We start from the raw sequence: 14,876 nt of genomic DNA on the forward strand, positions 1-14,876 counted from the left end.
GTGGCACCAAAGCAGAATCATTCTAAAAAGAGTAAAAATGAGCACATATGATTTAAAAAATTGCCTGGCTCAGTCCGTTTAAGTAGCTGGCACAATGCAGAAATTGTGGTAAGTAAAAAAATATAATGTGGCAGCCTCTTTAGAGACAAACCTGAGCACAAAGCATAGAGAGCAGGCATGTTAGAAATAGAAAATTCAACACATACTCTGGAGACTGAAAAGTTGGGCATATGTAGTGGGTGAGTGGCACAGTTCATTGATCTAGATAGAGGACAAATGACATAGGGATGGTATCAGGCTGAAAGACGGAATGCAGCACAGACCATAAAGATGGCACAAACACATTTTTCCTGGCATAAAGACAAAAAGATGATATGGAAAAAACATTGGAAGCGTTGTGTGTCACAGTACATTTGAGTAAGTAAATTTAGCACGTAGCAAAGACATTGTGTTGACATCAAAAATATAATGCAGACGTCTCTATACAGAATAAAGTGGTAACCTAGCATACACACCATGTACACCATCAAGACAGTATCCAGCACGCATTATGAAGGCACTGAAAGCATTGTGAGACACAGCAAATGTGTTTGGCGCAAAGACAGAATGCTGCCACCACTGTAGAGAAAGAAGTGGGCATTGAGAGCATTGTGTAGAAGAGTCCATTCATCCAATTAAAGGTGTTAACACGTGCCTTAGAGATTTAGTGTGGCACACGAACAGAATGAAACAGTCTGTATAAAGACAGAGGTTGGCATGAATGGCTAAAAAACATCCAGCAGGCACTCTAGAAACATCAAGTGGGCACATAACACAAAAAGCATTATGTGACATAGACACTTTGTCTGGCAAAAATGAGGAATGGCAGCAATTTCTACACAAAGAAAAGTGGGCATGTAGCATAGGGAGCATGTTTGAAACAAAGAGATGATCCAGCAGGTACTCTACAAACAAAAAAAAAAAAGCGGACATGTAGCACCAAGGACATGTGTCGACTTAAGGAAGTGGGCAAACGGCATAGGGATTGTGTCTGGCACAAAGAGTGCTGACAGAAGCAAGACAGGACACTTCATTTCAGTGACACCACTAAAATTTCTCTAAATGCTTCTACTGTTTAGTGGGTACTACAAGCAGCTTGGGTATGGAAACAGAATTAAAACAACAGAAGGTGCCAAGTTCTTTCAAGATAAGGCCTGGCTATCCATCACTCTGTACTACTGTGTTTGGTGGGTTTCTTGGCTCTACTGGAAATGATTTCTCTCCTAGACATTTAACACATCAGTTTTTAACGTTGACTGCTTCAGTTACAGCATAAAGTAGATGTAACATAGTAATTCTGAATAAATATGACATCTGTTAACACTCATTTGAAAGGTTAAGTTATAGGTTGTCTCAGCATGTATGTGAAATCAAGGGATATGTATACTCTACAGTATGTGTGTACTGGTGTATCTGGTGTGCCTGAGGTTTTCTGAAGGGAATCCTGCAGTGCAATTCTGTGGTGTTTATAGTACCATCCATGGTGGATCTATCTATAATACTTTGCTAAAACAAACATTTTAATCTGGATCAGTCTCTCTCTATATAAAATCCAGCGTCTGTCTGTCTGTCCGCTTTTCACGAGAGAACTACTTAACAGATTTAAATCGTTTTTTGCTTGAAGATTCCAGTTGATTTTGCGACTTCTCTCATCGCACTAAGAATCATAGTTTGGTTGCAGGAGTGATATATTCATGCTAATCCGAGACAGAAGCTGCAGGTCAAGGGGAGCATGATGTCAGGAGTGGGGAGCCGGGCAGAACTCTCCTCGCTGTCCTGTTTCACTTCTACGTGAGCAGAGATGCAGGGGATGGCTAGTAAGAATTAAATAACAACCTCACACTGGACAGGAAAACAAACTTTAAGTAAATATCATTGCATAATTTGCTCTAATATGTGCATATTTTTATGAAGCAGATTGATTGAGATTTAAGAGTATGAGGAATGGTAGGAGAAGAATAACAAGTCGTATTAAGAGCAGGTGAAGTTGTGTTCGTAGGACGATAGGAAAGACACCAGCTAGGGACAAAGAGAAGGTTGAGGTGGAACAGAGACGCGCAGAATGCAATAAAGGCTAAGAAAAATGTAAATAAGACCTATAACCAGTCATGGAGGGACAAGGCACAGAAATGTATAGGTGAATAAACATGGAGGCAAAGAGGGCTGTGGCAAGAGTCAAAGGCACAAGCTTTGGAGAAGGAACATTGGAGAGAAAAGAGGGATAGAAAATGGTTTGTAGAATAGTGAAGGGTAGGAACAAGGCTGGGAACGATTTTAGCCAAATAAAGCAGATGAAGGTGAGCAAGGTGTGGTCCTGAGTGAGCATGATAGGATCAAGAATAGATGGAAAGGGTACTTTGAAAAAATGTTGAATGAAGAAAACCCAAGTGAAGATTTTGGAGATGGGAGTTCTAAATGAAGGGCTGGTACCAAAGAATAAGGAGGAAGGACGTAAAGGAGGCACTGAAAAGAATGAAGAATGGCAACAGGACCGGATGAAATATCAGCAGACGTAGAGTTTAGGAGAGGAGGAAGTAGATGTGTTGTGGCTTCTAATGCAGGCGAGAACACCCGGAGTAGAGGAATATTCTGATTGTAGCCATTTATAATGTGGGGGGAGACATTCAGGATTGTGGAAACTACAGAGGGATAAAGGCAATGCTGCACACAATGAAAATTTGGGAAAGGGTTATAGAGAGAAGGTTTAGGGTTAGAGACCACCATTTTGGTGGAGCAGTTTAATGCCAGGGACAGGAACAACTGATGCAGTCTTTGCATTGAGACAGCTGATAGAGAAGCATTGAGAAAAACAGAAAGGTTTTCATATGGTGCCTATTGATTTAGAGAAGGATTACAATGGAGTGCTATGTCAAGATGTCTGGAGGTGCATGAGAGAGAAAAGTATTGTCCAGGATATGTATGAGGGAGTGAGGACTCGGGTTAGAAGCAGTGTTAGGGTAACAGACAAGACCCCAGTTATGGTAGGTCTGCACGAGGGATATTCTTGAAGTCTGTATCTCTTTGATTTGGTTGTGGATATGTTGACTTGTGGGGTAAACGGCCAAAACCCCTAGTACAGGCCTTTTGCTGATAACAATCTGTTGTGTAATGTCAGAAAGGAGGAAAGTGGAGAGGAAGTTGGAATAATGGAGAAGGGCTTTGGAAAACAGCAGATTGAAGATAAATAGGAAGAAGACAGAGTATCTGAGCTTTAAGGATGATCAGGATTCAGAAGCTGGACTAAAGGGAGGGCTTTTGAAAGGATCAGTGGTAACCCAAGATGGAGAATTAAATGCAGAGATAACCCACGATGTGCAGTGAGGACGAACAACTGGAAGAAGGTATCAGGAGTATTGTGTAAGACCAGCAAATTATATATGGAACTGAGACATGGGCAGTTAAAAGGAGCACATGAGAAGAAATTGGATGTGGCAGAAACAAGAATGTTGAGATGGATGTGTGGAGTTACAAAAAAAAAAGGACACAATAAGAAATGAGACAATCAGAGGTACAACAAAAGTGAAAATACAGGAAAGTAGACTGAAATGGTGATGAGGAGAGGTAATGAATATGTAGGCAAAAGAGTGATGGGAGTGGAAGTACAGGAGAAGAGAAAATGACAGAGGCCAACATGGAGCTGGATGGATAAAGTAAAAACAGAACTTGATGTTGGGTGGTGTAGAAGGTTAATCAGTGATAATGACCCCACACGGAATCTGGGGAAACATGAAGAGGAAGAAGTATTTATGTAATGTGACCTTAAAGACGCTTCAAAACTATTTTGCATGACTATTAATTTACCAAGTGCAGGTGAAAGTATGTAAATGAGGGAGCCCCTCAATGGACTACTGTTTTGTCCACAGTGGATTCCTGTCTTGCACCTGATGTTGCTGGACTAGGTTCCAGCTCACTGTAACCCTAAATTGGATTATGTGGGTTTAGAAATAGAATGTGTTTTGTAAAAATGAAATAGGTAACTGTGAAATAAGCGCACACATACTTAATGACAGTAATGTAATGAACTCTAATGTAGTCTTAACCTTCGCCATTAAAAAAAAATTCTGTATAAATAACAAAACAGAGAGAACTGTGAACATACACCCAATAAAACGTGCCATTCAGTTCCATCTTCATCAAATAGACCAGATTAATAATGTTTCTCAGCAGAATCTGTAACTCTTAGAAATAAGTAGTCGTCGCTTCAATAACCGTAAGGCGTTTCTTCTGACTTCAGCAGCCCTTAGAAATATTATATGAGAGAGAGTTCGCAGCACAACACAATACAAGCGGGAATTTTACATTTCTGAGAAGAGTCAATTATATCTTTCTGAACAGTTTCACAAACACACGTCCCTGAAAAAGTCGAACCAAGCTTTCTTAGTTAAAAGGTGCTGTATGCCATTCAAGTGCTGCTTGCGGTCTCAGTAATCGCTGCAGTAAAGTTTGCCTGTGTTCGTAAGCAGCTGCCGAAAACAAAGAGAAAAGAGTCCTTAAACTCAAAAACTAGGCTCACGATTACCTTAAATAAATAATCGCATAATTTACATGTGCTTCCGAAAGTGTTTAATTTTTTCGTCAGTTTCCTATAAATACCGACAATAAACATTCACATGAGCACTGCAATGCCCAACAACCGAAAAAATGCAGCCGTCTTTCTCAGGAAGTGGGTGGGACGGAACTACAAAACTCTATTTCCCAGCTTGCTCTACGCCATCGGAACTTCCGACGGATACAGCGAGCGAGCGACAAACATGGCGTTAACCAGCAGGTTTTACAATTTGTTCTTTAAGAGGACCTCTGTATTCACCCTCTCTATTGTAGTGGGGACGGTACTTTTCGAGCGTGTCTTCGACCAGGCGGCAGATGGGCTCTTTGAACAGATGAACCGTGGGGTAAGTAGCATAGGCGAAAGATACACGCTTGAAAATGACCTTGTCGCAAGGACAGTGAAGGAAACGTTAACCTACGGTAGAGTCGATTATCAGCGTCGCGTCTTTCTATGTTTATATATTTACGTTACGTATTATTTTGTTATCATTTACCTATATTCTCTTGAACGAAGACGGCGTTTCCTTGAGTAAATGACGCGATATCTGGCGGTTTAATGTTTTAGTAATACATAAATGTTACTTTATTTGGCCCCGGGGTTGGCATTTCTAGAAGATCAATTAACAAATAAGTAAATATCGTATGAAACAGTAAACCCCTTTCAGGTATACACCAGAATGACTTGAAAGAAAACATCTGACTTGTTAGTCACAGTCACGGTGAGGCTTTAATATTTAAAGGAGCCCCCGTGGCGTTTGTTGACACACTTAAGCTGCATAATTCTGTGGCTGAAAGTCCGCCGTGTTGGTCTGTCAGAGAGAGGATGTGCAGCTTTGTTCATAATGGTACTCAGTTTTGTTTTCAGTCTGTGGCAGTGTGGTGTATCGGTTAAATCTTGGGACTTCAAACCCCAAGGTTGTGAGTTCACAACCCTTCATTGACACTGTGTGACCACAAGCTTAACCTTAACCACTTAACCTGCCTGTGCTCCAATTAGAAAAAACAAAGGCAACCAATTGGATCCCTGGCGTCGGCCAAATAATACAAGTGAGTATTACCTCCAGGGTTTCTAGAGTGTTCCCCATAACTGAGCCTACCTTTTTAAACAACTTGTTAATTTGGTGGGCTTCTGTTGAAGTAGATTATATTTAATTATTGTTAGAAGTGATGTTACCGGCCCAGCACACCACCGTGTTAAAAAACAAAAAAAAAAAAAAAAATCACAGTGGCCATCACAAAGTTGTGGGATATTTTAAGGATGTCACTTCCCACATTAGAGGAACACAGACTCCCAATATAGTTCCTTTGTGTTATGAGACCCAGCCTGGCATGGATATGGAAGCCCCATGTACTTGTAGCAGTGCACCACCTCATCATCTACTCCCTGTGTAAAGACTGTACATAGAGGCTTTTTGGTGTGAAGAAACTGAATTACCAGCATCTTGAATTTGCTGATGTTAAGCTGCAGAACATCCTTTCTGCACCAAGAAGCAAAGTTCTCCACCTGACTCCTATGCTTTGTCTCATCCCTTTTATCAATGCACTCCATAAGTGCAGAATCATCTGAGGAGTTCTAGAGGGTGTCCCAAAATTCACGCAAGAAGTAATTGATAGAGAACACAGGTTTTTATGAATTAAAAAATGTACAAGTTTTAATTAAAGTATACAGTATAGGGTTATGTATGGAATAACATCGGGTAAATGACCTCCACGGCTTTGCTGGCACATACGCACTCTTGTCGAAATTTTCCATGACCGTTTTGCATAAATGTGGCTGAATTTCATTGATACAGAGCTCAATTTCCTCCTTCAAGGTGTGGGTGGTCGTGGGCTTGATGGCATAAACCTTAGACTTCAAACAATCACTCGTGGATTTTCTGAACCCCAAATGCAACAATTTTTACCATTAATGAAGCCATCAAGATGAAAATGAGCCTCAACGCTGAAGATGAGTTTGTTCGAAAAATCAGCATTCACTTGTTGTTGTTCCAAAATCCATTCAACGAACTCTCTTCGCTGTGCGTGGACTGTAGGCTTCAGTTCTTGACTCAATTGAACTTTGTAAGCATGAAGATGCAAATCTTTAGTGAGAATACGCTGTAGAGAGTTTCTGGAAATGTTCAATTCTTGACCACGGTGCCGAATTGATGTTCCTGGACTCTCAGCAACGCTCTCACGAACTGCTTCGATGTTTTGTGTTGAATGACTTGTTGAAGGATGGCCAGAGTGTCTAAGATCACTAATTGATCCAGTCTCCCTGAAATTTTTTAATTAATCTCTTCATAGTTGATGAAGTTAAATCACTATTCCGACCATATTTTGTACGAAAATTGCGAACTATAGCTGCCAAACCTTCATTATTTTTAAAATATTGCTCAACAATGAAAACGCGTTGTTCTTTCGTGTAGCGCTCCATTTTTAATAACCCTGAACTGTGAGCTGTCACGCTGTCTTTTTTTTTTTTCATTGGCAACACTTTACCGCACAAATAGTGCCAAATTCAAATCTTGCATGAATTTTGGGACACCCTTTACAAGTGACATGAACTCCGGTTATATTTATAGTCTGAGGTGTACAGAGTGAAGTGAAATGCAGACGGGCCTGTTCGTTGTGATGCTCTCTCAGTCCTTGAGCCTCACAAACTGATGTCTACTGGACAGTCTCTCCATTATCCAGGACCCCACAGGCTCATCCACCTACATATCTCTGAGCTTCCTCCTTAAAGCAGGGGTCCCCAGCTCTGGTCCTGGAGAGCTGCAGTGGCTGCAGCTTTTCAATCTAACCCTTTTCTTAATTGGTGACCTGTTTTTGCTGGTGATTAACTTCTTTTAAATTTTTATTTACTTGCTCTTGAAGACTCAGACCCCTTAACTGTTTATTTTTCCGTTATTAGCAGTCAAACAATAAAATGAGCCAAAATATGACCAGCGAACTGTGTCCATCGTACAATATCTGAAAATAGGAATACTGCACCCAAAAACATTTTTATATAATAATAATAATAATAATTTTTTGCATTTATATAGCGCTTTTCTCACTACTCAAAGCGCTCAGCAATTGCAGGTTAAGGGCCTTGCTTAAGGGCCCAACAGAGCAGAGTCCCTATTGGCATTTACGGGATTCGAACCGGCAACCTTCCGATTGCCAGTGCAGATCTCTAGCCTCAGAGCCACCACTCCGCATATGTTACTTAACCCCCTGTATTTTGTAATGGTGGCCAAAAGAATTTTTAATATCTTGTTTTCATGCAGAATAGAGACAAAGAGGTTTTACAATATGAGTCAATGGTGACCAGTGTTGAAAAAATCTTGAGGTCCTTTTGTCTAACAATCCACTTGTCTGTTATCCAGTTTCTTGCCATAGACATGCAAAATTAGTGTTGTTTTTTTTTTTGTTAAAATTTTGTTACAGAGTAGTTGTGTCCAAAATTATCACTACATAAGCAGGCAACCTAAAGAATTGTGGCATTAACTTTTTGAGTTGAAAACCCGCCTCTACCTGTCATTCATTGGTCAAGAGTCCTGTCTTCAACTCAAAAGTTCAATTGCAGAGGCAACTTGTAAAAGATAGCAGGGTGTCCCCACAGTTGGTATTGTACCATCCCAGCACTCTGATGCCCATCAAGCCTTTTGCTTTCTGACAACTGTGAATTTCCCCTTGGGATTAATAAATTGTCTGTCTGTCTGTCTGTCTGTCTGTCTGTCTGTCTATCTGATAAAAACCTTGAGCAGGGAAAGCATCCATAAAAAGTGAATGAATTACAGGACATTTATTTTAATCCCTTGTTCATTTTAAACATTTACATTGAGAAGCATTCTTTGTATTGCTTAATAGAGAGTAATATTTAAGTAAAAATATCATTTTGGAAAAAATGAATGCTTGTAAATAAAAATACGCACATTAACATATCTCCTGTTATTAAGAAGTGGCCTTTGAATTGCCTAACATAAAAGATGTAATAAAAAAAAAAGTAGTGATTTTGGAAAAACAATGTTTGTATAGATCTGTACGCACATGACGGTACTAACCTAGGGAACCTGGTTACTGTCACTTTCTGTACAAATGCTTTATTGTATCACTTTGCGTGTGTTTGTGTACGTCTTGTTTGGAATGTGGGTAAATAATAAAGTTCAGACAATTTGAAAATGACATGGTAACCACAACAGCAGCTTTTACAATACCATTTATACGTGATATCTTATGTATAGTTTGAACACACATACACAGTGTAGCTCTCCGCCGTTAGTCTAGGTGAAAACGAACTTGCGCGCTGCACTGCATTATTGCAATGTTGTGAGATTTCTTTGAGCAGCAAGAGTGAAACCTGCTGAAATTCCCCAAAGGATGTTGGCTCAATACGGAAGTGAAAACGGCATGACTTAATGAAAAGTTTATGAACGGGTAGAGAGGTTTAAAGCAGGAAGAACAAGTGTAAGCAACAAAGCGTGATCTGGCCAACCATCAACATCGCAAACACAGGCCCACATCGACATGGCGAATGCCTTCATCAGAGAAGGCCGACAGATTACATTGTCCACTGTTGCTGCAGATTTGGATATCAGCTGTGGAACTGCACATGATTTAGTGTGTGATGACTTAGGGTACCATAAAGTTTGGGTACGATGGATACCCAAAATAGCCTTCTGGTCTGCCCATGCCAACATCCTACAGTAAATTTCAGCAGAGTTTCATTCCCTCTGCCCAAAGTAATCAGACTATGGTGTATTGTTCGATGGTGCAGTCCCATAGTGGAGCGTCCATGTACATTTGACCTTGGCTTCAGCTAGACCAGGGGTGGACAGTGTCGGTCCTGGAGAGCCACAGTGGCTGCAGGTTTTTGTTCCAACCCAGTTTTTTAATTAGAAGTCAATTATTGCTAATGAAGCACTTATTGCTCAAGTGACATTTTGATGCTTCATTTTAGTGGTCTCACTTGTTAAGGTTCCCCACCCTTAATTGCTTATTTCAGTCCTAAACAGCTGCATTCACTGTTTTAATGGCTCCTTATTAACAATAAGATGTAAATGACAAAGCAGCCAGCAGTTCTCTATTTAGCTTGTTTCCATTTATATCTGTGTGTGTTCATCATACACTGTTTAATGTAATAAAACACTTAATAGAAAATGTGACAGACTGAAAATGATCCTTTTTATGCTTCAAATCATTTAAATGGTATCATATGATATAAGACCTTACATTGTAGAGCAACAAGCCACCAAATTAAATAAGGTTAGATTGACAAGGATTGATTTCTAATTAAGCAGTTAGGTTGGAATGAAAACCTGTAGCCACTGTGGCCCTTTAGGACCGACGCTGCCCACCCCTGAGCTAGACCAATGGCATAGTGCTGCACTGTGTGTGTTCAAACTACCCACAAGCCATCATGAACATGTTGTATTGTGTCAGCTTCTATCCATTGCAGTTACTGCATAGTTTTCAAATTGACTTTACTTTTTGATTTACCCTTGTAATTTGTTAAACTAGTGAGTTTCCTAGCAGCATTAAATATTTTTAATATTTTATCATTTTATCTTTTCAGAAGTTATGGAAGCACATCAAGCACAATTATGAAAATCCACAGGAATAAGGAAAGCAAGAGAAGGCTGTGCAGATCCAGATTCTGTGGAACTTGGGACAGAGTTGGAGTGCAAAGTATTGACGATGTCTTTTAGCGCCAACACACCCAGAACTGTACGCACCTTGGGACTAATGTTCAATAGAGGTTCCTAGACATTTGTTTCTCCTCTACAATTTCCAGTCATTTTTTGTGTCAGTTGTGCTATTCCATTATTTGAGAAATGAATAAATCAACCTAAATAGCCCAAACTTGATTATATGTTCGGCTTTGTGTTAATACTTCAAGGGTATCTTTCAGAAGTATGCAAAAAGTGGGCCTGCCTTAACTCTGGTGAGCCGAAAAGTGATAGGTGCCGAATATTAGCTGTAAGGTGTCTTGCTTGATTGCAGTCACTCAAAGAAAACCATTAATTACTCGTGCTAGGGCAGCACAGTGCAGACAACCTCAGCTTTTGTATTTTACTATTTAATAAAGCATGCATTTTGTCCCTAGTATTACAGCATTTCAATTTACCGGGCTGTGCCTTCAGTGTGTGACTAAGGTTAATCTTAATGCAAATTTTGATCAAACACACACCTGCATATATAATATGAATTTTTTGTTTCAGGTTTTATATTTTAAAATATAGCTGTTCAGAATAAATTGGTAAATTAGCTGCACTGGTGAGGGATTCATTTAATTGAATGTCGTTGAGGTGTTGGTGAATGTAAACTGAGAGACCTAATTAGAGCTGCTGTTCACAGTTTGTATAATCTTCATGCACAGTTGTTTTAATTTTAACACCGGTGGTCTTTAGTCTATTGGACGAATGGTGAGTAGACTCTCCTGAACACCAGCATTTCTCTTCCTTATTCTGTCGACAGTGTGGCTGACAATAGGTGACGTTTATAATAAAGAGTTTCCTTGTTAAATATCACGGGGTTTCTCTGAAAGGTTTTAAGGATTCAAAACTTGTTGGGGCATTATTTGATTATAATTAAAGATAAGTATTGAACTTCATGAAGGAGCAAATGTTTACCTGTGAGTGGAGAGTATTGATTCCTATGAGCTGATTTTACTTTTTATTTTCATTCTAAGTAACATTATTTCCAGACAGCACATTTTCAGTTTCTATTGCAGATTTGTTGTGTTTGTTTACAGCATCACTTCTCAAAATGTGTCTCTCAGGGATTGTCTTCTCCGTAGATGGAGCGAATTCAACACTAGGAAATGCACTGTGGAAAGGTTGTTCTTATTCCAGGGCTGCACAAAAAAGGACAAAAGTCACAGTAACCATACAACGTACAATCCCTGTGAGGCTCTGATGAAGAAAAGCCCTTTGGGATTTGTCAGGATGAATGCGGCTATGGGGGCTAGGATACCTTCTCTTTCTCTTTCTCTCCGTCTTTGTCTTTTAGCTGAGGTGCTCTTGATGTTCTGGCCCTCATAATCTCTGTTGAAGTGTGCAGATATTTGTAGGACACAAGGTAATGGAGGGCTGCATTTTGGCAGTTATGGTGTTCCAGCGTGTCTAGTAGATGAGGGGTTCTCAAATGTTATTATATGGGGTGACACTTTTTATAACTTTTAAGACAAAATTCTTTGGTACAATAAACCAATCGGTGTTTGCTACAAACCATTGGTAGCAAACTTTCTTCAGTGTTTCTCCTAGCAGAGCCCAAGAAATACGTTCTCCCAGACTGATAACAGTATACTAAGGAAAACAAGTAATGAAAAGGATAAGCAAACAGTGCAACATAATAGTAATAAATAGGAATGAAACACACTTTCATACGGTATATAATGTAATATTTCATTAGCAGGTTGTGTAATATAAGTGTAAAGTTCATTTAGTTCCCAGTGCCGTACCGAGTATTGCTTGAACTTTATGGCTGCCTACAACTCCTTTTCCATTACTGTAACTGATATTCTGTCTTTTGATTGTCCTCCTCACGTTCTGTTTCCCAACATGAGAAAATCGGTCTGCCGGTGACCGTTGTGGCCCGTGCCATCATCAAACTGGCTGAGATGATATTTCATGGTGAGTTTCTGAGTCACTGCTTTCAAAGCCAGGAAGGCCATAACTGTTTCTGAGATAAGAAAAAGCAGAAATATCAGGTGAACAGCCCTCTCCAGGGGCAAGATGACAACCTCTTCATCGGTTTGGAAAAACAGCAGGAGGGGCAGCTGGAAGAATACAGTGAGAAGCCAGAAAGTGGCCAGTTCTGGAACCTATAGCAAGATGCAACAGGAGAGAGGAAAGGTCCGTTGAATCAAATGGAATAAATAAACGGGCAACGATGAAATAAACAAATCATGTGGAAAAAGTGCAGCAAAGCATACAAATTATGAAAACACGGATAAAAGCTGCCTAACTGCAATGAAATACATCAAATCATTTATTTGTGTCAGTTGTGGCTATGTCAAACTGAATTATTGCAGTTTATTTCAAAATGGCCTCATTTAAAAAAAATAAATAACAATACCTCTTAATCTGATGTGCCACATGTTTCGGAATATGGAGGAATATTTTGGACCACATTATAAATATGCAATGCTATTATGAAACTGGCTTATCAAAAGGTTTAAATGTCTGTCACACAATTAGCAACAAACTACTGGGGCCGTTACTTTGATGGTGGTCTTAATTGAAGCTTATAACCTGACACGTTCTGAAAGCGTGAACACTTTTCACACAGGGGGACATCTTTCACTAGTAAATAAATACTATGTTAGTATAAATAATTAAAAGTGCCACTAAATGTGTTTTTCTGTCTGTTTCTATATAGATTTATTGGACCAGGGGTGGGCAGTGTCGGTCCTGGTGAGCCGCAGTGGCTACAGGTTTTCATTCCAACCCAATTGCTTAATTAGAAACCAATCCTTGCCATCTCAGACCTTATTTAATTTTATGGCTTGTTAGTCTGCAATGTAAGGTTCTTATATCGTAGATTTTTTCCTTTCGAAGAATATCATCAAAATGATTTGAAGCCTGTCACATTTTCTATTAAGTGTTTTAATAAATCAAACAGTGCATGATGAACACACGGAGATGTAAATCGAAACAAGCTAGATGGTGAACTTCTGACTGCTTTGTCATTTACATCTTAATGCTAATAAGGAGCCATTAAAACACTGACTGCAGCCGTTTAAGATTGAAATAAGCAATTAAAGGTGGGGAACCTTAGCAAGTGAGACCACTACAATGAAGCATCAAAATGTCACTTGAGCAATAAGTGCTTCATCAGCAGTAACTGACTTCTCATTAAGAAACTGGGTTGGAACAAAAACCTACAGCCACTGCGGCTCTCCAGGACTGACACTACCCACCCCTGTATTGGACCACTTATTTATTTCAGTGACTATTCACGTAGCAAAAACCGCCTCGAAATGAAAGCTGTCATTTTTACCCATTTCACGGGCTACGTTTTTACATTAACATTATACATAGTTATTGCCTGTTTTTACCTGCATTATTATCAATCTTTAATTTAATATTGTTTTCTGTATCAGTATACTGCTGCTGGAGTATGTGAATTTCCCCTTGAGATTAATAAAGTATCTATCTATCTATCTATCTATCTATCTATCTATCTAAAGTTGGTCTGGAGCTGGGGCTGCTAAACCCCCTCCCCACCCCACCCCAAAGTTTATGGTTTCTGACTTTTTATTTGTAGTCCTAGCACAACAATCGACGGTTTTCTAAGAGAAGGTTACCTTTTCTTGCAGGTTCCCTACATAGCCGAGGTAAAGCCGCAGTAACTCAGTTGAGGTGATGACCACCATTCCCATAATAATCAGAACCTGGTAGTAGCCGGCCAGCAGGGGTAACTGCAACCAAAAACAGGACAAAGAGAAGGTCAGGCAGGCGCAGGACTGGGAAGTGCCACCTCCACCTCGCCTGTCTCAACTTACAATCTACTTAAAATGACATTTTATTAGCGTAAAGTTCTACTTGTACATCGAATTTAGAAAATGTGAAGTTCATATAGCACCTTTCATGATTGAGCTGAAAGCGTTTCCGAGGCATCATACTGTCACTCATTCCAGCACCGACTTACCTTCAGCTCTAGCATCAGAACTTCAGAGAGCCACCAGAAGGGAAAATAGAAGACGTTGAAATAGAGCAGCATCTGCAGGGGTAGGTGGGACACCACCTGGTGAGCTAGGAGGAAGAACAGAGCCAAAGGAGCTGAATGTCCGAAGTCGGGCTGAGCAGCGCTGCACCCGTCCGCCGGCCGTGACTCACTCACCTGAGCTAAAAGCCGCAGCTCGGTCGCCGCTGTCCCTCGTCTTGTTGTGGGTGAAGAGAGCTCCGCTCAGCTGGAGAAGACGGTGCTGCAGGCCAGCCGGGATCGGACCGCGAGGAGCTGCGTACATGGCGTCTCTCAAGTGACTGAGGACAGATTGCCGTCTGCTGCAAATCGGATTAAATCGTAGGGGGTGGCGGCGATGCTACGCGGACTTGTTCTCAAGTACCGCTGTAAATGCACATTATAGCCTACTCTTATCATTCATCTACATGAAATTGAAAAAAAATGTACATTGTTCTGTATTTAGAAATTGTAAACATAACAGCCTACATTAACAAATAACATCTTTTCCCATCCTGACGCGCGAGGGGAGCGGACGCCTGCACTTACAGTGCATCCAGAAAGTATTCACAGTGCATCACTTTTTCCACATTTAGTTATGTTACAGCCTTATTCCAAAATGGATTAAATTCATATTT

At 40.2% G+C, this 14,876-nt stretch overlaps 2 protein-coding genes across 2 annotated transcripts; one reads left to right on the forward strand and one right to left on the reverse strand.

The window, feature by feature from the left end:
- The first annotated feature begins 4,746 nt into the window (after positions 1 to 4,746).
- Positions 4,747 to 10,418, forward strand: LOC114668931 (cytochrome b-c1 complex subunit 9). The gene is made up of 2 exons (XM_028824964.2): positions 4,747 to 4,931; positions 10,127 to 10,418. The coding sequence occupies exons 1-2, from the start codon at positions 4,791 to 4,793 to the stop codon at positions 10,172 to 10,174; spliced, it is 189 nt and encodes a 62-aa protein (XP_028680797.1). The 5' UTR covers positions 4,747 to 4,790; the 3' UTR covers positions 10,175 to 10,418.
- Positions 10,419 to 11,362: 944 nt separating this feature from the next.
- Positions 11,363 to 14,619, reverse strand: zgc:112294 (transmembrane protein 17A). Its single transcript, XM_028824176.2, has 4 exons — positions 14,398 to 14,619; positions 14,206 to 14,309; positions 13,862 to 13,975; positions 11,363 to 12,376 (listed from the first exon to the last, which is right to left on the reverse strand). Exons 1-4 carry the CDS (start codon positions 14,522 to 14,524, stop codon positions 12,095 to 12,097), a joined length of 627 nt encoding a protein of 208 aa, XP_028680009.1. The 5' UTR covers positions 14,525 to 14,619; the 3' UTR covers positions 11,363 to 12,094.
- Positions 14,620 to 14,876: the final 257 nt, after the last annotated feature.

The sequence above is a fragment of the Erpetoichthys calabaricus genome, chromosome 18 (assembly GCF_900747795.2).
Source record: "Erpetoichthys calabaricus chromosome 18, fErpCal1.3, whole genome shotgun sequence".
Taxonomy (NCBI): domain Eukaryota; kingdom Metazoa; phylum Chordata; class Cladistia; order Polypteriformes; family Polypteridae; genus Erpetoichthys; species Erpetoichthys calabaricus.